At 39.3% G+C, this 26176-nt stretch overlaps 1 protein-coding gene across 6 annotated transcripts in view; it reads right to left on the minus strand.

Annotated features, from left to right (window-relative positions):
* Positions 1–26176, minus strand: part of PLEKHH2 (pleckstrin homology, MyTH4 and FERM domain containing H2) — a 116958-nt gene extending 90782 nt beyond the window's left edge. For 5 of the 6 annotated variants that reach the window (XR_013830973.1, XR_013830974.1, XR_013830975.1 and 2 more), the window contains exons 1-2: positions 15970–16174; positions 9101–9230 (exon numbers count right to left, since the gene is read on the minus strand). Coding sequence is in view for 3 of the 6 variants with exons in the window: in XM_079940375.1 (XP_079796501.1) it covers positions 9101–9223 (123 nt within the window). In the remaining 3 variants the exon portion in view is untranslated. Of the gene's footprint in view, positions 1–9100; positions 9231–15969; positions 16175–23243; positions 23311–26067 lie in introns of those variants that run through there. The other variant, XM_079940376.1, reaches the window with a different exon arrangement.

Raw genomic sequence — 26176 nt, forward strand, 5'->3', positions numbered from 1 at the left:
ATAACAGAAGCACTTTGCTGCACACCTGAAACTAACACAATATTGTAAATCAACTATACTTCAAAACAAAACAAAAAAAACCCAAAGTATAAACCCAGAAGGTTTGATTCTTTTTGATATACTCTGAAAACACAAAATAAATTATTTTGTTTAGAAAGTGATTTCCATGGAAACATCCTATTAAGAAGATCTCCTTCCAAAAGACTGAATAAGTCCATCTATTTCACAATTTGATTTTTGTTCTTTTTCTGTTGATCAAAGCCATAAATACACATTGTGTCAACCAGTTTCATAAGATTTTTTAATAAAATAATTGTACTCTTTTGGTCAATGCTCTTATTATTTCTTTAAGTGTTCTAAATAACATGCTTCTATTTCTGTTGACTTCTTCAGTTTAGTGATTTCCTACTTACTTCCTGCATGGAGAATGAAGATTTAGCTCTTTGATCTCCTTGCCATCAACACAGGTACACTCCCGTACTTCCAATACGTTTATATCTTACCCTTGGTTAAATTGCTGTTCTTCATTAGTATTATTGTGACTATGTATGATAGTCAAAGAGGAACCATGTAGTACACTATGGTTACTTTTTCCTTTGCTACATAACTTTTTTCCCTAGTGTCTTGTTCTTTTATTTACTTAGCTTTCTATGAACTTAATAGTTCAACTCCAAATTCACACCACTGTCTAAATCATCTCTCAGGATGCTCATTCACATCTAATTTTCCACCAATTTCATCTTCCTGAAGCAGCTCCTAAAGCCTCTGACCTGTGTCAATACAGACTGGCTCCTCTTTCTGCCTGGGCACTGCTGTCTTCTTGGGAAGGCCCTTCAACTTCCTCCCACATTGAATCTCCTATTTACTATATCTTATGCCTTCCTCTTTTTTGGTTTACTTCTTCCTTTTAATGGAGCATATCCTTCTGGAGATTCCTCAGAAAGGTTACCAGACCCTGCATGTCTTAAAAATCTCTTTATTCTACCTTCAGATAAAATTCATAACTGGCCTCAGTACAGAATTCTGAGTTTGATGTCACTTTCCTTCAGAATTTTGAATGCATTTTTTCATTATCTCCTAACTTCTAGCGTTGCTTTTGAAAAGTCCAAGCCATTCTAATTCCTGATCCTTTGTATGTGACATGTTTTTTCTCTTGGAAGGCTTGCAGAATCTTTTCTTTGGTCTATATATTCTGAACTTTCATGATGATGTGCCTTGGGGTGGAACTATTTTTATCTGTTGCGCAAGGCACTTGGTAGACCCTCTCAATCTGGAATCTTGCATCCTTCAATCCTGGGAAACCTCCGTTCATCATTTCACTGATATTCTCCCCTCTAGATTTCCTTTATCCAGAGCTTGGACATAGTGGACTGGTCCTCTAAATTTCTCTTTTCTCTCCTGTGTTCCATCTCTTCAACATCTTTCTCTACTTCCCAGGAACTTATCTTAAGTTTATATCCCAAACTCTTTATTAAATTGACTATTTCTTCTATCATGATTTTAATTTTTTGAGGGTTCTTTTTATTTCCTGAATATTCCTTGTTTCATGAATGCAATACCTTTTTTCTCTGGGAATATTAAATGATAGGATTTTATTTGTTTTGTTTCTTTTTTCCCTGCATAGGCGATATTGGTTTTTTCTGATTGGTTGTTCTCTATCTTCCATGTTAGAGGCCTTCATCAGATGTCTGGTCATTCATAAGATGCCCACTGATGTTTAAAGGTAAGGAACTAAAAAGCTGACTAGAAGCTTTTACACATATATGGGGCTTGCTGATCATGAACTTTAGTATTAGGTGATCTGGCTAGACTTTCTGTTGAAGAACCACTGATGTCAGCATTATTACCTCTTTCCACCTGGGCTGATAAGATTGCCCAAAGACTTTCAATCTCCTCCTGTAGAATTGGCTGTCAGCATTTTAGGAACCATGTAGGAGAAGAAGGCTGGGAGGGGGAGGACAAGTTCACCATTAAATATACATATTTCACTTAATTCTCTTGTTTTTGGTGAAGCAGAGTGACAGAAACCACAGCCTAGAATAAGGATTGGAGGGTCCTGAACTTCTCCCCTGGGAGCTGAATGCCCTGCACAACCCTGTAAAGACCTACAAGGGGAAGTGAGTGTGGGGCTGGGAATAGTGGGTATTAATGGAAAACACGTGGCCCTTAGAGTCAACTAACTCCCTGAAACCTTCTCACTTATCCCCGTATGCCGAATGTGCAGCAGCTAAGCATTTACTTCCTGTTAAAAAACTGAAATGTTCTTCTCTTATAATGCTGAATAAATTACTTGGAGGGCTCTAGTCCAACAACTGTGGCATTTATGGGCTCATGGTGTAATAAGCAGTCTCCCACCCACTCATTCTAAAGCAAACATTGACAGTTGACCAGCACTGACTATTTATACACAATTGTTGGTCAGCTTTCCAGATATCTCATTCTTAAATATAAATGGACCACCAAAGATCATCAGACATTTGAGAAAAGCTTGCAACCTGAAAACAAACAAACAAACAAACATAAAAGTGGAAAATAATCTCAGAGGAAAGAAAAATAATTCAGGGAAGAGAACTTTTAAAAAATTAGAATGTGTTCAGGAACCAGGAATTTTCAAATACATTATTTCACAGTCACGTCATAAGACAGAAATCATTATTCCCATTATAAAGACTGGGAAATTGGTGTTTCGAATGAGTTTGCCTTGTGTAAGCTAATGCTCCCAGCCAGTGACATGGCTGGGATGTGAGTCTTCACGTTCAGATTCCCTACTGCTCTTTTAGTTGAACCACAGCAGCTTTGGTATTTATAAACTCCACACACAGCGTATAGCTCTACAGAACCATATGAAGATCAGTCCCAAATACGTGAAACCACAAAATCTTTGGCTGGAAAGCATTTGTCTTTATTTTTGTCCCTTGTATGCTATTCTTTTGGCCTAGGAATCTTTTATTGGTAACTTAAAATCATTAACATTCATAATAGGAACAACTTTAAGTTGCATGTTCTCAAGAAACCTATTGCAGAAGGAAACACAGGAACACAGGTATGACCAAGAGAGGCTAAATTTAGAATTTGAGATTCTAACCAAATTCTACCTAAGTAGTCTCTCCCCAGATTTGGGGTTTATTATTTACTTACGTAACATTGGTTGTGGCAGGGATCACGAATACCCCATAACAGAAACTCAATAAATGTGTGTTGAACAAATAAAAGAAAGGAAAAAATAATGAATGAATGGATGAAGGTTTCAACTCTTTCCAAATAATTATTTAAAAGCAAAGATACATTTTGATAAAACAAAATCACTAAATTTTCACAATCTATGTTAAACATCATAAATACCAAACATTTCACACTGCATAAATGTAAATACACATTAAGTATATCCAATAAAGTTTAGAACACTTTAAAATCAGTTTAGGGACTTCCCTGGTGGCACAGTGGTTAAGAATCCGCCTGCCAATGCAGGGGCCACAGGTTCAATCCCTGGTCCAGGAAGATTCCACATGCCGCAGAGCAACTAAGCCCATGTGCCACAACTACTAAGCCTGCACTCTAGAGCCTGCGAGCCACAACTACTGAGCCCACGTGCCTAGAGCCTGTGCTCTGCAACAAGAGAAGTCACCTCAATGAGAAGCCCACACACCGCAACAAAAGAGTAGCCCCCGCTCACCACAACGAGAAAGTCCGTGCACAGCAACAAAAACCCAATGCGGCCAAAAATAAATTAATTTAAAAAAATCAGTTTAAACATAAGCATAGGATGAAAAGCAATACTTTGTTTTTCGAGTGATTGTTTTTATAATCATTCAAACTGGGCAATAACTTTGCAAAATACTAAAAGTGAAAAAAAAGCAATGCGGGAAATACCCATTAAGTTTTTACTTTCACAATGTAGACTGTAATGTAAAGCTTGGGTCAATTCCACAGCCAATCCATACTAAGTCAGTAAAAGAAACCTGAAATGATCCATATCAGGCTTTGGACAAAAATAAGTCTTTTATGAACAGGCCACTAATACAATAATAAAATGAAGAAGCAAATTCTAAGCCTGGTGCTTTGATTTACCAGAATGAAAGTGCCCTCTGTAGCCAGTGTGAACACAGCAGCAAGTGGCAGAGGGAAATCTGCCACTGGTCCAGATTTTACACACACACACACACACACACACACACACACACACACACAGAAACACATACATACATAACACCACCATACATAACACTCAGTGATCTCATTGTTCCATGCACTGTATACAGATAAACTTATTTAATGAATTGGTTACTACAGGCAGAATACTTTAGAACCTTCAAACTCATTGATGTGGACAGAAATTCCTCATTAAGTATCTCTCTTCTTGACTTTTCCCCATAGAACCCATGAAAGACGTTATAACCATTTAAAAATTTTGTTATTAAAAATAATATCCTCAGTCAATAGCTCAAAAATGAAATTTAAATTAGCCTGAAAAATCTCATTATTAGTATATGTATAATTTTCACTGGGCACTGTGAAATATTAGGTGGGGCAAAAGAGTAACAGGGCATGTGTGGTTTAAATAGGGCAATCACAGTGGTGACTGGACTGTTACATGAAAGCAAATACAATGCTATCCAGATACTCCTTATTCTTAGACGAGAATCCTAGACCACCTCAGGGGAATCATATTCACAAGAGGAAGGTCAAGTGGCAGGAACTGCCAGACAGAAATGCTGTATCAGGTAAAGGCAGCATTAGGTTATGTGGTCCATGCTGATGCCCAGAGGGAAAATTCATATTTTTCACCTTTTCCTTTTCACTGAAAATCTAACCTGTAGGAAATAACATTCACTTCAACTGAAAAAGAAACTTTCCCTTTCCCTCCCTGACTCCAAAAATGAACTAGTAATACGGTAAAGTAGGAAAATTACTTAAATCTCAGCTTCTCTAAAGCGTTTATGTTTGGCATACTAGAGATATTTCCAACACCATTCCTTAAATTCCTCTAAAGACCTCTCCCACTTACAGCAGGACCTGCCCAAGACTTCAATAAGGCCTTTTTCTTCACAAGCTTCAATATTTGAAGTTACTTGGAAATTGTAATGGAAAAAACAAATAGGTGAAAAAAATAGTTTTAAAAAAATCCCGTGTATTCTCCTAATCCATCTCCAAAACTATACAATGTATATATGATTGAAATCCATCTTGAATTATAAAAACACTCTGAGATCCTCTCATACATTTTTCCTAAAAAAATTCAGAAAGATGTCTCCCATCAATCTATAATTACATTAGTTTAAGTCATCTCCTTGTACACTTAACCAGTGTGTCCAATCAGAAGGATACAGGAAAGTAATAATGAGTTACTTCTATGTGCCATGCACTCTTTTAGCTGCATCACAAAAAAAGCATGAAAGATCTAAGGTTTCATGCCAACTCTGCTATTTGCTAGCTGTGTAATATTGGGCCTACTACTCAAATGCTCTCAGTCTTAATGTCAGCATCTGTAGATTGTGGGTAATAATAGTTATGTCATAGAGTTACTGTAGGGTTGAAACTAGCTAATGGTTGTAGTCAAGGCTTAGGAACCATAGTTAAGCACCTAGTGTTAGATGCCTCAAATCAGTGCCAAGAAAACAGAACTAAGAACAAGAACTGTAGCAGAAAGGAAAAGTTGGACAGAATTTCTGGCAAAGAGCTGAGGAATCAAATTAATATTCCCTCAAGAATCTTCAGACTTAGGCCTGCAACCATCTGGAGGGAAGGTATGGAGAACTATTAGGAAGAAGCCTCAGGGCAGACTGGTTCTCACACAAAACTAAAGGTTACAGATGGGACCAGACTATCCTCTAGAACGCAACAGGTGACTCAAGTCGTGTTGGCACGCAGAAGCAATGCAAGAGGGTTTGCTTTGAAAAATACGTAATATTATGTAAACTGTTATTACTACATCCATAAATGCATCCTAACTTATGCAGACGTGTGCTGCCAAGCAGAGATGGAGTTACATGCTGTGTGGCTGAACAGAGAAGACAGAATAGGTGAGTAGGTAAGAATAGCAGAGAAAGCAAAGAATGTGGTAACAAAACTGTATTAGAGATGCCATATAGGGTGACAGCTAAGCATTCAAGCTCTAAAAACAAAATGCCTATTTTCAAATCTTGGCTCCACCACTTACATTTCAGCATGAACTCAGGCAAGGTAAATAAATAACTTTTATGTGCCTTAGTTTCCTCCTGTGTAAATATGAATAATATTAATAGCTACCTCATAGGGCTGTTATAAGGATTAAAAAGTTAATATATGGGCTTCCCTGGTGGCGCAGTGGTTAAGAATCCGCCTGCCAATGCAGGGGACACGGGTTCGAGCCCTGGTCCGGGAAGATCCCACATGCCGCGGACCAACTAAGCCCGCACGCCACACCTACTGAGCCTGCACTCTAGAGCCCAAGCCACAAATACTGAGCCCACATGCCACAACTACTGAAGCCCACGTGCCTAGAGCCTGTGCTCCGCAATGAGAGAAGCCACCACAATGAGAAGCCCGCACACTGCAATGAAGAGGCAACTAGAGAAAACCTGCGGACAGCACCGAAGACCCAACACAGCCAAAAATAATTAAAAAAAAAAAGTTGATATACATAAAGCACTTAGAACATTGCCTGGCACACGGTAAGCATCATTTTCCTAATCTGTAAAATGGGAACAATAAAACTTATTAATTCATAGATTGTTATAAGAGCTAAATAAATCATATCTGTAAAGTGCTTAGTACATAATAAATCAATATTTGGTATTTTTATTAAAACATGGGTGGGTACCAAAAATAATTTTTAATCCAGAGAAAAATATTTCATAGTGGAAAATAACAGAAAATATCATGAAAAGTGTTATTCCCATTTTGGTGTTGACTTTATTTACTGGGAAACCATGAGTAAATTTGGCATGCTTATCCTCTTTCCACTGTATGAAACACATCTGAATCATACCATCTCTGAGATCTGTCAAAGGATTTAAGACAGATACAAATTATGGAAGACAAAAAAGAAGAAGAAGAAGAAGGAGGAGAAGGAGAAGGAGAATAAGAAACCACAAATAAAACAGCAATTCTGAAATAATATTCCTCTGTGAATTCCTCTATAATTCCTCTGTGAATATTCATTCACTGACAAAAAAGAAAATTTAATAACATAAATTAATCACCAAAAAACTATTTACAATTTTACTTACAGAGAAAACGACACTTTTAAAATTTACAAAATGGGCACTCAAAGAAATTTGTTACGATAAGCCTTCTGAAGAACAAAACAAATGTTGGCATTAAATTAAGAATTTAAAGGTCAATTAATTGGAACCCAAATAGGCATAACTTCTTACAATGTCCATAATGAAACCAAGAGAGTAAGTAGTCAACGGAACCAAGAAAATTTTGAGGAGGCTGTGGTCAACAGCGGGCCAACTGTTGAGAGGCTAAGGCACCTGGGATACCTAGGAAGTGTCCAGTGAGGTTTAGAGGCAAGGTTATAATTGGTGATATTGACAAAATCATTGCATACGGGATTGGGATTGTGGAAAATACCAGATAAATCACAGTACAACCCAGGAAATGATTTTTTTCTCTTCTTTTTTTTTTTTAAAATCATGAAACAGCTTTATTGAGAGGTAGGCATCATGTAACCTAAGGATTTGTGCCTATCTATCTATCTATATATTTTTAACATCTTTATTGGAGTATAATTGCTTTACAATGGTGTTTTAGTTTCTGCTTTATAACAGAGTGAATCCCCTATACGTATACATATATCCCCATATCTCCTCCCTCTTGTATCTCCCTCCCACCCTCCCTATCCCACCCCTCTAGGTGGTCACAAAGCACCGAGCTGATCTCCCTGTGCTATGCGGCTGCTTCCCACTAGCTATCTATTTTACATTTGGTAGTGTATATGTGTCCATGCCACTCTCTCACTTCATCCCAACTTACCCTTCCCCCTCCCCACGTCCTCAAGCCCATTCTCTATGTCTGCATCTTTATTGCTGCCCTGCAACTAGGTTCATCAGAACCTTTTTTTTTTTTTTTAGGATTCCATATATATGTGTCAGCATATGGTATTTGTTTTTCTCTTTCTGACTTACTTCACTCTGTATGACAGTCTCTAGGTCCATCCACCTCACTACAAATAACAATTTTGGTTTTTTTATGGCTGAGTAATATTCCATCGTATATATGTGCCACATCTTTTTTATCCATTCGTCTGTCGACGGACACTTAAGTTGCTTCCATGTCCTGGCTCTTGTAAATAGTGCTGCAATGAACATTGTGGTACATGACTCTTTTTGAATTATTGTTCATTGCAGCACTATTTACAAGAGCCAGGACATGGAAGCAACTTAAGTGTCCGTCGACAGACGAATGGATAAAAAAGATGTGGCACATATATACGATGGAATATTACTCAGCCATAAAAAAACCAAAATTGTTATTTGTAGTGAGGTGGATGGACCTAGAGACTGTCATACAGAGTGAAGTAAGTCAGAAAGAGAAAAACAAATACCATATGCTGACACATATATATGGAATCCTAAAAAAAAAAAAAAAGGTTCTGATGAACCTAGTTGCAGGGCAGCAATAAAGATGCAGACATAGAGAATGGGCTTGAGGACGTGGGGTGGGAGGTGGAAGCTGGGGCCAAGTGAGAGTTGCATCAACATATATACACTACCAAATGTAAAATAGATAGCTAGTGGGAAGCAGCAGCATAGCACAGGGAGATCAGCTTGGTGCTCTGTGATGACCTAGAGGGGTGGCATAGGGAGGATGGGAGGGAGGCTCAAGAGGGAGGGGATATGGGTCATATGTATGTACACGGCTGATTCACTTTGGTGTACAACAGAAACTAACAGTATTGTGAAGCAATTATACTTCAATAAAGATCTAAAAAAATAAAATAAAACTGGCAAAAGAATATGTCAAATATAGCTTCAGATTCCTGACAAAACGTTAAATTATATTCATTATTTTTAAAATGCTTTCCTTAGCCTAAAGTACTGAGATTATTTAATATAAATGAAATGGGCCCCAAATAGCTGACGTTTACTAACAAAGGTGAGGGAGAAAAGCTTACCTTCTCTGCTAAGAGCTCTCGTATCTTGCTCGCTTGAACTCTAAATTTCATGAGCTGGGACTCCAGGGCTACACATCGTTCTTTCCAATCTACTGGTCCTTCTGTCTCAGAAAGCTCTGCCATATTTATTCTAGGAAGGAAAGAAAGCATTCAAGTGGCATAATATCAGTTAGCATTCAGGATAATTCATTAAATCATTGAACACACATATTCTAGTCACCATCTAACGATATCTAGACGTAAGTTTTGAATTCTAAGATAAATTCCAGAACTGGTGATAGCTCATGGAAAGAACTTAGGGGAGACAAGAGGCCAGGGTTGGAGGCCCAACTGGGTTACATAAACTTTCTGTTTAACTTAATTAAACTTTCCGTGTCTCAGCTTATCCAATCTAGAAAAAAGGGGGAATGTGGCAGTAACAAACCATTCGTCTCATGGGTAGGTTGTAAGGAACAAATTAAATACTGCTGTTCTTAACAATACCTTGGACAATATAACAGCACCACACAAACAGAGTACTGTCATTATTTTAGCTCTGCCCAACAGCTGAGGTAAGATTTTTTACATCTGTCGGTTCATAATTTTACCATGTTCTTAAACTTATAGAATTATTACAGTTTTGATTCAATTGGTAGCATCATAGAATAACCTAAAGAAACTTCATATCAGTGCTACAATTACGGCTTAGACTTATAATTATTACTTACCACCACCCTATATTTGTCCAGGTCCAGGCTGTCTTTCTTTTTTTTTTTTTCATCTTTATTGGAGTACAATTGCTTTACAATGGTGTGTTAGTTTCTGCTTTATAACAAAGTGAATCAGTTATACATATACATATGTCCCCATATCTCTTCCCTAAGGCTGTCTTTCAAACCAAAAATCCTTTGGTATATTTAACTGGGCAAAGTATTATGACCCTAGACGAGTTTAGATAATTTTTATTTGGTGTAAGAAGAGAAAACATATAAACATGAAATTTAGAATCACCTACATTAAGTAAATCTGGATCAGTGTTTTCCAAGATGCTAACCTTCCTTTTGGAGGAGATTAATCCTAAGGAGAAGCACGGTTAAGGGGAAGCCAAGAGGCAGGGGAACTGGTTTTGAAATTCTAAAGTGCAAAAAACTATTGCTTGACTTTGGAAGCACAATTATTTTTAGCTCTGGGATTCATAAAAGTAGTTTTAAATGTCTGTTAATGTTTCATCAGACCATTTTCATAAATGGCTTGATAATGTATTTCTGAATTGCCCTTGCTATGAACTGACAAAATCTGCATTAGAAATGGCTCTTCAGGAGAAGCCAAGTCCTAATCATAGCATATATGTGACAGCAAACTCTCAGAACCCCAGGATAGAACTGCAGTAGAAGCGTATTATTCTGTTCTTCTGTTTTACAAAAACATGTCTCCCTCACAAATTAAGCAAGTTTATTTTCCCAATATTTAGTGTAATATAACCCCTTCTTAAATCTATACCAGTTTTTTAAATCTGCAAAAGATTATTTTCCTAGCATAAATATTGATTTGTGCTTAGATCAGCTTTCACATTAATACTTACATTATCACTCAATAATTTAGAAATAAATATAAGCAAAGTTATTCTACAAAGGCTACTTTATTAAGAGTTCCCCAACCATCTCAAAGCCTCCAGATGCTCCTAAATTCTAGCCATAATTTAAGGGAAACTTATTGTAGAGCTAAAAATTGTTCTCTTCATTTCTTCGTTTTCACAGAAGCCCCACCCCACTGTTTTATGAGTTTTTCCTAAGGATATTAGCCTTGTTAATGACCTTTTTTTCATTACCTCACATCAGCATTTTCTATTAATGATTTAGAAGTAAATAAGGTAGTTTGTCAGTCACAAACTTTTTCTCAATTCTACTGCTATTTCATTTCTTTCCTCATTAGCTTTAGAGTGGACAAGGAATAAAATACAGATGAAATATTAAAAATAAAAAGCAGTCCTGAAATGGACATCCTTAAGTCTTGAACCATTCATATCACTGCACAGAAATATAGGGACACTCCTCTATCTTAAGCAACAAGAAGAGTCTATTTCATGTTGGTTAATTTTTGCACTACATTTAAAATAACCTGTTTATGTTCTACTGTAAAATTTCTACAGTTTTAAAAATAACAAACATATTTTTCAACAAATGAAAATCAATGTAATGAACCATATGAACAGAATAAAAAACAAAAACCATATGATCATTTCAACAGACGCAGAAAAAAACATTCAACAAAATCTAACACCCTTTTATGATAAAAACATTCAACAAACTAGCAATAGGAATGAACTTCCTCAGCCTGATAAAGAGCATCCATGAAAGCCCACAGTTTATATCACACTTAATGGTAAATGACTGATCCGCCTAAGATCAGAAACAACATAAGGATGTCTGCTCTCGCCACTTCTATTCAATGTCATACTGGAGGGTCTGGCCAGTGCCAGAAAATAAAATAGAAAGCGCACAGATTGGAAAGGAAAAACTAAAACTATTTCTATTTTAAGATGTCATGGTCTTATTCATAGGAAATTCTAAGGAATCCATTAAAAAAAACTATTAGAACTATTTGAGTTCAGCAAAGTTTCAGGAAACCAGATCAATATACAAAAATCAATTGTTTTACTTTATACTTGCAAGGAAACTCCAGAAATGAAATCAAGAATATATTCCATTTACAATAGCATCAAAAAGAATTAAATACTTAGGAGTAAATTTAACAAAAGAAGTATAAGATTTGTACTCTGAAAACTACAAAACATCATTGATCAAGATGAAAAAAAAATAATTACAAAACATCACTGAAGGAAATTAAAGAAGACCTAAATAAATGGAAGACATCGCACATTCATGGATTAAAAGACTTAATACTGTGAGGATGGCAACACTTGCAAATGGATATACACATTTAATACAATCCCTATCAAAATTCCAACTGCATTTTTTTGCAGAAACAGACAAGCTGATCCAATAATTCATATGGAAATTCAGGGAACCCAGCATAGCCAAAACAATCTTAAAAAGTTTTATGACTCACACACTCAATTTCAAAAATTACTACGAAGGTACAGTAATCAAGGCTGTGTGGTACTGGCATAAAGATAGACATATATATAGATCAGTGGAATAAAATTACGAGTACAGAAATAAGGAAATAAGAAATAAGGATGGGGGGCAAAATAGGTGAAGGGGATCCAGTGGTACAAACCTCTTATATAATAAATAAGTCACAGGGATGTAATATACAGTATAAGGAATATGGTCAATGTACTAATTTTGTACGGGGACAGATGGTCACTAGACTTATCGTGGTGATCATTTCATAATGTATGCAAACATTAAATCATTATGTAGTATACTTGAAATTAACATAACATTGTACATCAACTATATTTCAATTAAAAATATCTGTAACAACCCTACTTCCAAATAAGATCATATTTTGAGATACTAGGGGTTAGGACTGCAATACATCCTTTTTGGTGGCGGGTGGGGGAGCTATTCAATCCATTAAAAAAAGTACATAAATAAAACCTCACATTTAGAGAGAACTGATTTTTGACAAGGTGAAATGAATAGTTTTTTTTAAATAAATGGTGCTAGACAACTAGATATCCACACGCAAAAGAATGAATTTGGACCCTGGCTGCATACCATACACAAAAATTAACCCCAAATGGATCAAAGACCTAGACGTAAGAGCCTAAGCTCTAAACTCATAGTAGATTAAATCGGCATAAGTCTTTGTGACCTTGAATAGACAATAGTTTCTTAGATATGACATCTAAAGCATAAGTAATCAAAGAAAAAATAGGTAAATTTAACCTAAAAAGAAAAACTTTTGTGCTTCAAAGGACACAATCAAGAAAGTGAAAAGATAACACACAGTATGGGAAGAAATATTAACCAATCACATTATCTGATAAGGGACATGTATCCAGATTATATAAAGGACTCTTACAACTCATCAATAAAAAATCCAGTTAAAAAGTAGGCAAAGGAGGGCTTCCCTGGTGGTGCAGTGGTTGAGAGTCTGCCAGCCGATGCAGGGGACGCAGGTTCGTGCCCCGGTCCGGGAAGATCCCACATGCCGTGGAGCGGCTGGGCCCGTGAGCCATGGCCGCTGGGCCTGTGCGACCGGAGCCTGTGCTCCGCAACGGGAGAGGCCACAACAGTGAGAGGCCCGCGTACCGCAAAAAAAAAAAAGTAGGCAAAGGATCTAAAGAGATATTTCTTTAAAGAAGATATACAAATGGACAATAAGCACAAGAAAAAATGTTCAACATCATTAGCTATAAGGGAAAATGAAAATCAAAACCACAATGACTTCCCACTGCATACTAAATAGGATGGTTATAATAAAAAAGACATGTAATAACAAGCGTTGGTGAGGATGCAGAGAAATCTGAACTCTTATGCACTGCTGTTGAGAATGTAAAAATAGTACAGCTGCTTTGGAAAGTAGTTTAACAGCTCCTCAAAAGTTTTAACATAAAGTTACCATATGACCCAGCAACTCCAATGTTAAGTATATACCCAAGAGAACTGCATACCTAAGTCCACACCAAAACTTGTACACAAATGTTAACAGCATTATTATTCAAACAGCCAAAAAGTGGAAACAAACCAAGTGTCCATCATCAGATGAATGGATAAACAAAATGTGGTATATCCACACAATGGAATCTTATTCAGCCACAAAAAAAGGAATAAAGCACTAATACATGCTACAACAATGGATGAACCTTGAAAACATTACCCTAAGTGCCTAGTGAAAGAAGCCAGACACAAAAGGCAACATACTGTATGATTCCATTTATATAAAACAGGCAAATCCCAAGAGACAGAAAGTAGCTTAGTGGTTGCCAACAACTGTGAAGAGAGGGCAATGGTGATCAACTACTAATGGGTTTGGGGTTTCTTTCTTAAGTGATGAAAATATTCTAGAATTAGTGCTGTTGGTTGCACAATCTTGTGAATATATCAAAACCCACTGCACTGTACACTTTAAAAAGGTAACTTTCATTTGTGAATTATACCTTAATTATAAAGAGCATATATTTACAAATGAGTGAAGAAAAAGTAACAGTTTAAGTGGATGTATATTAATAATCTATTGTTTGTGGTTATCCCTGCTGAGAATTCCACCATTAACTCGAACAATTTAGAGTTAATTGTTAATCTCAAATATGACAAGTATCAGACATATATTTTACCAAGAGTACTGTGCTATGAAAATGACACATCAAATAAATTCTGTTAAACACACCTATTCATTTCTATAGTTATACTAATTACATATTTTTACAGTGAAGTAGCAAAACCTTAAGAACATTATTGGCATTTCATGTCTGCATTCCCAGTTACTAGAGTCATAATTTTAAAAATTCAAAACTACAGATTGGTTAGCTAATGGTCTATCCTGAGGTCTAGACACCTGATTTCCTCATTTCATTCTGTAATTTCAGTTAATATAAAGTAACTGCTGTGTTAATGCATCATCTTGAGTAAAGCTTCTAATTTTTAACAATATCCACCATCCTTTTCCATTACCACTGATTTTATAGAGCCTAATGATATAGCTTTGGGAGCTATACCACTTGCTAAATAAACAGCATTTCTACATTTTGAATTTGAAAGTAATCTAATTTTACTGCAGCCGACAGGAAAAAGTCTTGGTTTCCCAAATACCCCAATGACTTTGGGAAACATTTACTGACACGATTGTGGAATGAATGCTCTTTTCTCTGAATCTTTGACTTCCTGTTTCTCTTCCAAATCCCTAAAGGGAAAGAAAAAGAATAGAAAGAGTTCATCTACTTAGGCTTCCCCTGATGAAGCCCAAGGTAGCCACTCATACTCTTTAATTCTCTCCTCTTAAGGAACAGCTTAACTTGGCCCGGTGAGAGACAGAGACAGAGACAGAGACAGAGACAGAGAGACAGACAGAGAGAGAGAGAGGTGTGTGTGTTTCTAAAGCAGAGAAGATGTCTTTCTTGACCACACTGAGGCTTGCCTTGTTTAAGCAACCTCCCGACCACCACCCAGCACCACTTGGGCAAAGCCTGCCCTTCAGTAGCACTGCTTAGAACCCGTGCTCCTCACTCCATAGCTCCTCAGGGACACACACAGCTGTGTGGTCGAGGCTTGCGACTGGCATTTTCACAAAGAAAGCAGTGACCTGCAGGTAGCACAGCACTAGGACTTTTCCAGCGTTATTGTTTCAACCTCTCTTTCCACTGCGTTTCGCACGTCAAAAATTTTGGCTGAAATGTTCCATCTTTTAAAAAGTGGCCGAATAACTTGAGGGACAGCGCAGTTTCATGGTAGGTCACCTAAGGGCACTTTGACATTCTGGCAACTCAAGGTGTAGAAAATGGTTCTTTAAAGTTTTGAGAAGTTTCGCCCCCGAGATCACAGTGGGGCTCCCAAGAAGCGGAGGCCGAGCCGCAGCATCCCTAACTGCGTGTGCCACTCAGCGCGGGGACGCGCAGCAGCCTCGTGTGCCCCCCTGACTGCCCGCGCCGCGCCACAAACCCGGGCCCCGACTTTTCAAACAAAATGTCACGGGAGACCAGTGGGCTAGGAGCCGCCGGCCACTGCTCCCAGACGAGACCCCAGTCCTGCTAGCAGCAAGGGGAGCGACGTGGAGTGCGGAGGCTGCGGCGAGAGGCGCGGAGTTGAGTCCGGTGCCAGCCCGCTCCATCCCCGGGTCCCGGCCCTCCGGATCAGCCCGCCGCCCCCATCCTCCGCGCGACGCGCCCACCCGGGACGGCGCGCTCTAGAGGGGGCGGGGATCCCCGGGCACCGGAGTCTCTGGGGTCGCCCTTCGGCTCCCGGCCAGTCTCATCTGCCTACCTCTGCGCTGGCCCCCGGGGGCAGCGCCCGTTGTCCTGCGTGCGTCTGGTGCGGGTTTCCTGGGGCTCTCAGCCTGCGCCCGCTTCACACCAAGCCCGGAGCGGGCGGGGGACAGGGTACCGCCTCCTCCCCGGACTGGCGGCCGTTGTAGCCAATCAGAGACCTCAGTCGACCTCCTGACGTCACCTGGGGGTGTGGGTGTTGACTACTCCTAGTCCCTATCCCAGGAGGGAGTTCTGTCCAGGAGTCTCTATCCCTGGCCTTTGGCACACTTGAGCTCAGAGCCTGTTGTAGCGCTCACCTCCTTTCCATTCCCTCTGCCTCGACTCGGCATCCTCCTGTTTGGTCTCCCAGCCTGAAGTGTCTCCTCTTACCAGTCTATCCTTCAACCTCTCGCCAGGTTAACTGTCCTTAAGTGCGGTTTTGATGTACACCCTGACAAAGACCTTCATTGGCTTCCTTTTGCTTAAGTTACCAAGAACAGATCCCTTAGTATAGCATTCATAGCTTCCAACCTACTTTTGTCAGGTTTATTATTTACAGCTGCCCTTCACACACCTGAGACTGTTGCTGTGCACTTCCCCACCCCAGGGAAGTCCATTTGGAACATTTACCTACTATTTCCTATGCCCACCTTTAAAAGTTCTAACTATCCTCTAAGACACAGCTCAAATCATCTTCTGCTTGTAACCATACTTGTTGCCCCACCTAGCAGTAATCCCTTCTCTTGTTTCTGCTCCCTGAGCATTTACGTTTTTTTCTCCCCTTGGCACTTAGCTCATTCTGCCTTGTGTACAATTCCTTATCTCCCCATTAGACTGTGAGCTCTTTGAAACCAGGGATTTGTTTTCTTTCTTTTCGTATCCTCCTCAGCACCTAGCACAGCGCATTGCATGAGTAAGTAAGTGATAATTTTAACATAATTGGATTTTACATCCCAAGATGGGGTCTGGAGAGGCCAATCCCAGGGTTAAAAAAAAAAAGAGAGAGAATTCTGAATGTTATGGGTAATCCTTCCCCAGGTCACAAAGCTAGGTCAGACAAATTACTCCCATTGGTTCACAGTTGGCCAATAGAAAGTGCAGGAGGCTTTTTTCAGTACAATCTTTTTTTCTTTCCCCTTAAGCTTATCTCACCTTATATAGAAAAAGCACAAAGCAGATAAAGATTTACAAAGTTCCACAGAGGGAAGGCAATAAACGAATAAGACTAAAAGGCCAGCAAGTGAGTATCAGGCTTCCATGTTTCTTCCAGATGAGCACTAGTTTTGGACTGGATCCCAGACTACCCCCACACATCAAATTCCTTTTGCCTTCTGTGGGAGCTGATGATGCATAGCATATGAAAATGTCTCCAAACAGCTTTGGCAAACAAGCAGGCTGGACTGGGCTTATTTTATAGAGCACACAGGAGTTAAATAAACAAAGTTTAAATAACTTGCAAAATTTAACACAGCAAGTCAGTAGAGACCAAAGAGCTTAGTTCAGGAGAAAGAGAAAGAATGCCAAAATAGAATCACTTCCGTTTGTGAGTCAGAATACTAAATAGACTAAGAGAGCTGAGTGAATAAAGTCACTCATGGAAAGAAGCTTTCTAAACACGGCTGCCACTCTTGTAAGGCTCTGCCAACATTTGCTTACTGTCACCTTTTTCTAGAAACATGACAAACTGAATTTGGCTCTGGAGAACACAGTGGAACGGTATCCTGTTTCTGGTTGTGCTAAGAAAAATACATGAACAGTGGAATATTATTTAGCAATAAAAAGAAAAGTACCTTTAAATGCTACAACATGGATAAACCTTGAAAACATTATGCCAAGTGAAAGAAACCAGTCATAAAAGACCACGTTTTGTGGAATCCCATTTACATGAAATGTGCAGAATAGGCAAATTTATAGAGACAGAAAGTAGATTAGTGGTTATGAGGGGCTGGGGAGGATAGGAGTGATGGCCAAGGAGAGAGGGGTTTCTTTGGGGGAAATGAAAACATTCTAAAATTTGTGGTGATGATTGTGCAACTCTGTGAATATACTAGAGACTATCGACGGGTACAGTTTAAATGAGTGAATTGTATGTTATGTGAATTATATCTCAATAGAGCTGCTCTTTAAAAAATACATGCTGAATTTTATGTTTTCATATTAAGTAGGGGCAGTTGGAAAATATCTCTGACCAGCCCTCATGAATGTTCACGGCACTATATACCTTTGTCGCATAGTATTTACCTTAGTTGTATTTACCCTAAGGTAGTATTTATCTTAGTTGACAGTTGAGCTCAGGTGTGAAGCCAGGCAAGAGCAAAGAGATAATGAGAAGAGCATCCCAAGTCATGGGAGCCACAGGTGCCAGGCCCTGCAATGAGGAGGAGCCTGAGACATTGAAAAGCCTGAATGAAGGCCAGTGAGGCAGAGGCACAGTGAGGCATACGGAGCAAGGGGACGAGTAGAGCAGGACGAGGCTGCAGAAGAAAGAGGGTCAGACCGTGTGGGCCCTTGAAGAAACAGGGCTTCTCAAACTTCAGTGGGGATCTTGTTAAAACGCATGTTCAGACTCAATAAGCCTGGGCTGGGGACCAAGAGTCTGCATTTCTCATAAGTCCCAGGGACGTGCTTTTAGTAGCAAGGCTGTGACGACATTATTCCAAGAGCCCTAAGAATCCACTCAAGTTTTTTAAACAGGGACGTGATAAGATCAGATGTGGCAAGTTACGGAGAGTGGATTAGAAAAGAGCAAGAGTGGATTCAACGTATTTCAGTTAGCCCGGTGAGAAGTGGTGGCAGCTGGGGAGTGGTGGTGATGGAAAAAAGCAATGGGGGACCAAAGCTGTGCTTTAGGAAGCTCTATCTAGTGTGCTGGAGAGAATAGCTAGAGGGAGGAACAATTAGGAGGCTAAGAGAACAGTTCAATGAACATCTGAAGTAGGGTGCTCATGGTGAGATTGAAATGCAGGCCATGGTGGGAATTAGATTCTGGGTAGAACAGATAAAAATAGTAAACAAACATGTGGCACTTACAATGCATAGGGAGCTGTTGCAAGTGCTTTAGCATATACAATCTAAGGAGAGTCCTACGATATAGGTACAATTGTTATTCCCATCTGACAGAAGGGGCAATCGAGGTACACAGTTAAAATAACTGTCACAAGGTTGTACAGACATTAAGTAGCAGGACTGGGAATTCTGGCTTCACAGTCATCTCTACTGCACCTCAATTTCTTTCAAGAAATTGAATCTTCAAGTTCTGAAATCTGATTAGAGCATAGGGACGTGAGGCTCTGAGTAACTGGGAAATGATGGTCCCACTAACCAAAGTAGAGAAGCAAGGAGAAGAAGGAATTAGTTTAGGGGAAGAAGAATGAGATCTGGCTTGGATGAGCTGAGTGCAACCTGAAGTGCCTTTGAAATATCCAGGAGGAGAGAGCCAGCAGGAAATTAGTCAGACTGAGTTGAGGACAAAGGCTTGGGTTTGAGTATACATTTCAAGGTAATCTGCACAGAGGGGAGATTTTTGTAAATTGCAGAATGATTGCTGACCATATAGCCACTTGGCATACTGGGAACAGGAGCAGAGAGGTTGAAGGAAGCAGGGATAAGGGAGCTGGGTAAATACTAGGAAAGAAGAGTCTGGCTCTTTAATCCAACTGCACATAAAATCCAAAAAGAAACAAGGGGAAAGGAGACACTGGCCCCACTAGAATGAGCATATGGCTTCTGGAACAGAGATATTGGAAACCCCAGTTCAGAAAGTACATGTCCCAGCACTTGGGGAAATATAACAAAGACAAGGAGAAGAAGATTGGGAAAAAGAAATAGGGCTTGTAGGATCAAGCTCTTACTGGCTGACTAGAGTACAAAGTGGGGTATAGGCCCAGGCACCCCAAGCTGTTTACCTGCAACTCAGGAGACCAGAAAACTCTGGACACCAAAGTGTCCCTAGAACCAGGGAGACAGACAAACAACCTGGCCCTCCTAGAGGGGTGGACAGGAAGATGACCTGTCTGGTGTGTCCCCAGTGCCCAGGGCATAACAGCCTGTTCAGTCCTTTGGGGCTGAATGAAGGCAGCCTCACCAGGTGAGCTGGGCCTCCTCTATCACAGACTGGTGTGGGCAGCAGGTTGTAGGTGAGGCCAGGCCAAGGCCAAGACTGGTGGAGGTGAGAGTTTAATGGGCACTGGTAAGGCCACAGAGAGAACAAGCATGCACAGAGGAAAAAGAAAAGAGCTAGGGCAGAGCTTTGCGGATCACTTATTTTAAGGCAAGTGAAAGGAGAAGCAGACCATTGAAACAGATTGAGGGGGATAGTCAGCAATGACTTGGTCAGGACCCATGAAGTTTAAAAAAAAAAAAAGAAAAAGACACCACACATGAGAGTCACACAGGAAAACAGTGACCCAAACCATATAAAAAAACATTAAATGTGAACAGAGGATTTACTGTATTTGGGCTCATTACCTACCAGGTAGAGGCAGCTATTCTGGTCCAGATCCTCACTACAGCTAATAACTAAAACTTTTCCCTCTCTTTTTACAGTGTATAAAGGGACAGCTTAAGCCAGAAGTAAAGGAACAGAAAACACAGCAAAACTGACCACAACATCCCCTGACAATGACAATTAAAGACACATTATAAGGACATTATTATGTGCCTTGGGATAACTGTAAAATCATCGCCTATGGAATATAGTATGGATGTTTCAGAAAACCTGGCAGGGTGACTGAACAGGTATTTGATTGCCACTGAATGAAGTACAAGCCTAATGTGTTTGACGGGTATTGGAAGCTTGCATGGAGCATTTATTTGAAGGATAGCAGATACATAGCAGGAAAATCCTAAGAGTTGAGGTGAGAAGGAGTGGGCAGATGGAGCAAGGGAAGTGTAAAAATGAGAGAGGGCTATATGTAGAAACAGAAGAGAGGCAGTGTCTCACTGAATTCAAGAGGTGGGTTCGCTCTGAGCCTAGCTGAAATAATGTGAGATGGCTTGGCAACAGCATTTTGAACCAACAATTGAATCAAAGTAATTACCTGCATTCTTGTTTTCAATAAGTCTTTTCCTTTACTTAACCGAATTCATATGGTGGACCGGGACTTTGATCTTTAGTGCTGTGTTACCCTGTTACTTATGCAAATCAATACAGAAACTTTTTTTTAAAAGTTCCCCATAGTCACTTTTGTCTTATACTGTTTCCTGATTATAAAAGCAACATAAATTAATTTTCTTTGGAAAATATAAAAAGATATAAAAAAGAAAACTAAAATTACCCACCATCCATCATCAGTCTTTTTCTTTTTTTCTCTCATCATCAAACTTTTCCCGTAATGATAGTCCCTTATAAGATTATGCTGAATTTATACTTTTTAATCTTTTACACTTAAGATTTTGTGAGCATTTTATCTTTTTTAAAATTCTTATTTTATATTGGAGTATAGTTGATTTTAAATGTTGTGTTAGTTTCAGGTATACAGCAAAGTGATTCAGTTGTACATATACATATATCTATTCTTTTGTGAGCATTTTCTTTGTCATTATGTATTATTTGAAAACATTTTTAAGGACTGGTTAATACTCTACCATAAGATTTTACCCCAATTTATTTAACCATTCTCTTATTATTATACAATTAGCTTATTTCCAATTTTTCACTAGTATAAAAAACAACATAACTGTTTCAATATTTTCATGTTTCCCTAATATAATAACCTTTTGGAAGACTTTTTTATTTTTATTAAAAAAATTTTTTTTTTTTGCGGTACGCAGGCCTCTCACTGTTGTGGCCTCTCCCGTTGCAGAACACAGGTTCCGGACGCGCAGGCTCAGCGGCCATGGCTCATGGGCCCAGCCGCTCCGCGGCATGTGGGATCTTCCCGGACTGGGGCACGAACCCGTGTCCTCTGCATCGGCAGGCGGACTCTCAACCACTGCGCCACCAGGGAAGCCCTGTTTTTAAATTTTTATTTGTTTAATTTATTTTTGGCTGCATCAGGTCTTAGTTGTGGCAAAAGGGATCTTCATTGAGACATGCAAGATCTTTCGTTGCGGTGCGTGGGCTTCTCTCTAGTTGTGGCGTGTGGGTTTCTCTTCTCTAGTTGTGGCGAGCAGGCTCCAGGGCATGTGGGCTCTGTAGTTGTGGCGTGAGGGTTCCAGAGTGTGTGGGCTCTGTAGTTTGCAGCACGTGCGTTCTCTAGTTGAGGCGCGAGCTCAGTAGTTGTGCCACGTGGACTTAGTTGCCCTGCGGCATGTGGGATCTTAGTTACCTGACCAGGGATGGAACCCATGTCCCCTGCATTGTAAGGCGGACTCTTTACCACTGGACCACCAGGGAAGTCCCTGGAAGACTTTTTAATAACAGTTTTATTGAGATACAATTCACATACTGTACAATTTACCTATCGAAAGTGTACAATTCAGTGGTTTCAGGTATATTCACAGATTTGTGTAACCATCACCATAATCAATTCTAGAACATTTTCATCAATCCAAAAAGAGCCTCAATATACTTTAGCCATCACCTTCCAATCCCTCCTCCACACCAGACCTAGGCAACTACTAATCCACTCTCTGCTCCTATAGATTTGCCTATTCTGGGCATTTCATATAAATGGAACAATACAATATGTTATCTTTTGTGACTGGCCTTTTTCACTTACCATAATGTTTTTAAGATTTACCTATGTTATAGAATGTATCAGCAATTCATTCCTTTTTATGGATAAATACTATTCCATTGAGTTGGATACATTACCTTTTGTTTATCCATTCACCTGGTGATGGACACTTGGGTTGTTTCTACTTTTTGGCTATTAGGAATAATGCTGCTATGAACATTTGTGTACAAGTTTTAGTGTGGACTTAGGTATTCAATTCTATTGGAAGAATTGCAGCAACTCTTGGCATTGGAGTTGCTGGGTCATATGGTAACTTTATGTTTAACCTTTTAAGGAACTGCCAGACTGTTTTGCAAAGTGACTGCACAATTTTACATTCCCACCAGCAGTGACTGAGGGTCCCACTCTCTCTATATCATCACCAACCCTTGTTATTATTTATCTTTTTGATTATAGCCATCCTAATGGCTAAAGTAGTATCTCATTGCCTTTTTGATTTGCATTTCTCTAATGACTAATGATGTTGAACATCTTCTCATGAGCTTTTTGGTCATTTGTATATCTCCTTTGGAGAATTATCTATTCAAGTCTTTTGCCCATTTTTCAATTGAGTTATTTGTCTTTTTATTATTGAATCATAAGGTTTATATTCTAGATACAAGTCCCTTACCAGATATAGGATTTGCAAATATTTTCTCCAATTCTGTGGGTTGTCGTCTCACTTTCTGGAAGATGTCCTTTGAAGAAAAAAAAATTAATTTAGACAGAGTCCAGTTTATCAGTTTTTTCTTTTGTTGTTTGCACTTAGGCATATGGGTATGGACAGTCTCTGCCCTATGACCTACACGTATGGTAGCACTGAAAATTAAAATATATATTTGCTGTTCACATTCATAAATTTCATATCAAGAGCACCACAACATCAGACTTTGGTGATATCATAATATTTATAATTTGTATCATTAACACAGTATCTATTTTTTCTAGTTTCCTTCAGGCCAACTTATCCATGAGGCAAAATAGACACAGTGCTCAGTGTCCACAATACCTTTAATGGCCCATGAAAATATTTATTTATTATTTTTTTGTGTGTGTGGTACGCAGGCCTCTCACTGTTGTGGCCTCTCCCGTTGTGGAGCACAGGCTCCGGATGCGCAGGCTCAGCAGCCATGGCTCACGGGCCCAGCCGCTCCGCGGCACGTGGGATCTTCCCGGACCGGGGCACGAACCCGTGTCCCCTGCATCGGCAGGCAGACTCCCAACCACTGCACCACCAGGCAAGCCCCATGAAAATATTTTAACTTTAAAATCCAAAGAAAAAATGAACTTTGTGGTCAAACAAATGTTTTAACACACAGCATTAATACATTCATTTTCATACCAACACAGTGGTAAAATATCACTTTCAATGGGTTTTTCCTGAGGAAGGAGCCTACAAAGGCAAAAGTGTCAGGTCTAGGAAAGTAGTAATATGAAAATGAGAGGAACTTGGTTTTGCTCCTGAGAGAGAAAAGAAAAGAGAGGGACGAAGAAGGCAGATGGCACAATGGCAGAGAGCTGGCACAGCATAGGGTAAAGGGGCAATGAGAAATCCCAGGGGATGGTGTGGCCAAAGGCTTTTTAAGAACAGGAAGTCTACTGTGTGATTTTAGGTTATTTGCTCTATGATGCATGATGTGGCTTCTCTCAGGAGACTCAAATCTTTTGCAATGCCTGCAAGGCTCATAAATGCTTTGCATAAGTAAGAGGATGGGACCAAATGTCACATCTGACACGTAGGGCAGAAACACAACAGAAAAACAGGAGCCCAGAGGCAAAGTGACCATAAGGATATCAGCCTCCAGAGAAATCACAAAAATCTTCAGTGTGCCTTAATTCTTCCCCAGCTATGGAATTGGGTGAAGTGGGGGACTGGGCTGCAAGGAGAGGAGACTGGGTCAAATCGATACAGACTGAGAGGGCCTAGCTGACATCTAGTTAAATTTAGCTTTCAGGATATATGTATACACACACGTGATTGAAGCCTAAGTAGATTTATTATTTTCTTTAAGTTTTTACTTTAGAAATAATTCCAGACATAAAGAAGAGTTGCAGGAATAAAAACTGTACAGAGAAAACTCATATGGACTTTACCTATTATCATTTTACTTATATATTTTGCCTCATTTGTTTTATACCCACTTACTTTTACCTCTTTACACCCACTTGCTGAAACATCATGGTTCCCCATAGTATGTGTCCATCTTAGCTGCAATAAACCCAACTTGTTTAACTACAAGTGTGTTCCTGGTGGTCTCTGGCTGTAGGGAGTTGACTTAAGTAGATGTTCCACCAAGGAAGCCCTCAGCACCACGCACAGGACCCTCAACCCAGTAATCCTGAGTGTATCTGAGAGCCCTGTGTCTCTACCTGCACATACTAAATTGAGCTTCAGTATTTCACTGAAGCCCTTCAGTGTTGGGTTTATTTTGTTTTCATAGGAATAAGACCCCTTAAGATTTTTTTAAAAAACCTAACCAGTTTTGTGTTGCTCTTTGGCAAAATTATTTTCTAGCCAACACCTGCTTCTGCTTGACAAGCATTTTGAATGTTGTTTGTAAAAGGAAAACTCTACAGGGAGAGGATCTAAACTTTCTTCCCTCGCAGAGAGAACAGAATTAGCTTTTTAAAAGAACAAGTTCATATTTGTAGGGAGAAGAAATCTATAAGCTCGTCCTGAGCAAGCCTCGAGGGCTAAGGAGTTCAAAGTTCTCCACAGACGAGCTTAAAAAGTTTAAATGAACTTTTCCATGGGTCACCTTTACAGACCTTATCAGGACTTCTTCCTCAGTCTTGTCTTTGTTTCCCTGAGAACTGCTGTGTTTAATTTCACCTGCAGTGAATCAGGAGACTCTGTTCAGCTCTGGATTAGCTACAGTTGGCCTTTGGCCAAGCTCCGGAGACAGTTAGCCAAGCACCGTCCTTACGGAGCATTCCATTCTCGGGGCTTTTCTCAGTATAAAACTGCACCTCTTCCAGACTAAACACCTGCTGCTTTCCTGTTTTCTCTTTATATACAAACTTGTACACTTGACTTTCTAACTGGCACAGTTTCACGAGGGACAGTTTGGAATGCGGTGGCCAATCAAGGGAACTTTTGACGTGAACAAGGTTGTTCATTTGAGAAGTGCCTCAGAACAAAAAAAAAAGAAGAAACTTTCTTAAGAAGATTGTCTTGTTTGTCTAAAAGAGAAAAGTTTGTCTAGCTTGAGAAATATCCCCCCTTTTTTTTGTAACTTACAGATTAATGATATCTGATGTTCTCATTTATAGCTGGATAGAAATTTTCAAGGATTCAAGTTCTGTCAAAACCAACTGCACATCACTCTCTTGTATGTGTATATACATCACATTTATTTTTCTGTATCTAATCTTTCTTCCCCTCCTTACTGAGGGAACATAATTAGCTTTTTTAAAAAATGTTTTTTGTATTTATCTGATGACAGCTCCCTCACATTTTTTCTGTTTCTTTTTCCTCTCTTTTTCCTTCTCTTGGGAAACTTTAAAGATGAATTAATTTAAAAGACGCATCAGTTGTTATGTGCTCACTCTAGGAGTATAGTC

Source organism: Stenella coeruleoalba (genome assembly GCF_951394435.1).
Source record: "Stenella coeruleoalba genome assembly, chromosome: 13".
NCBI lineage: Eukaryota > Metazoa > Chordata > Mammalia > Artiodactyla > Delphinidae > Stenella > Stenella coeruleoalba.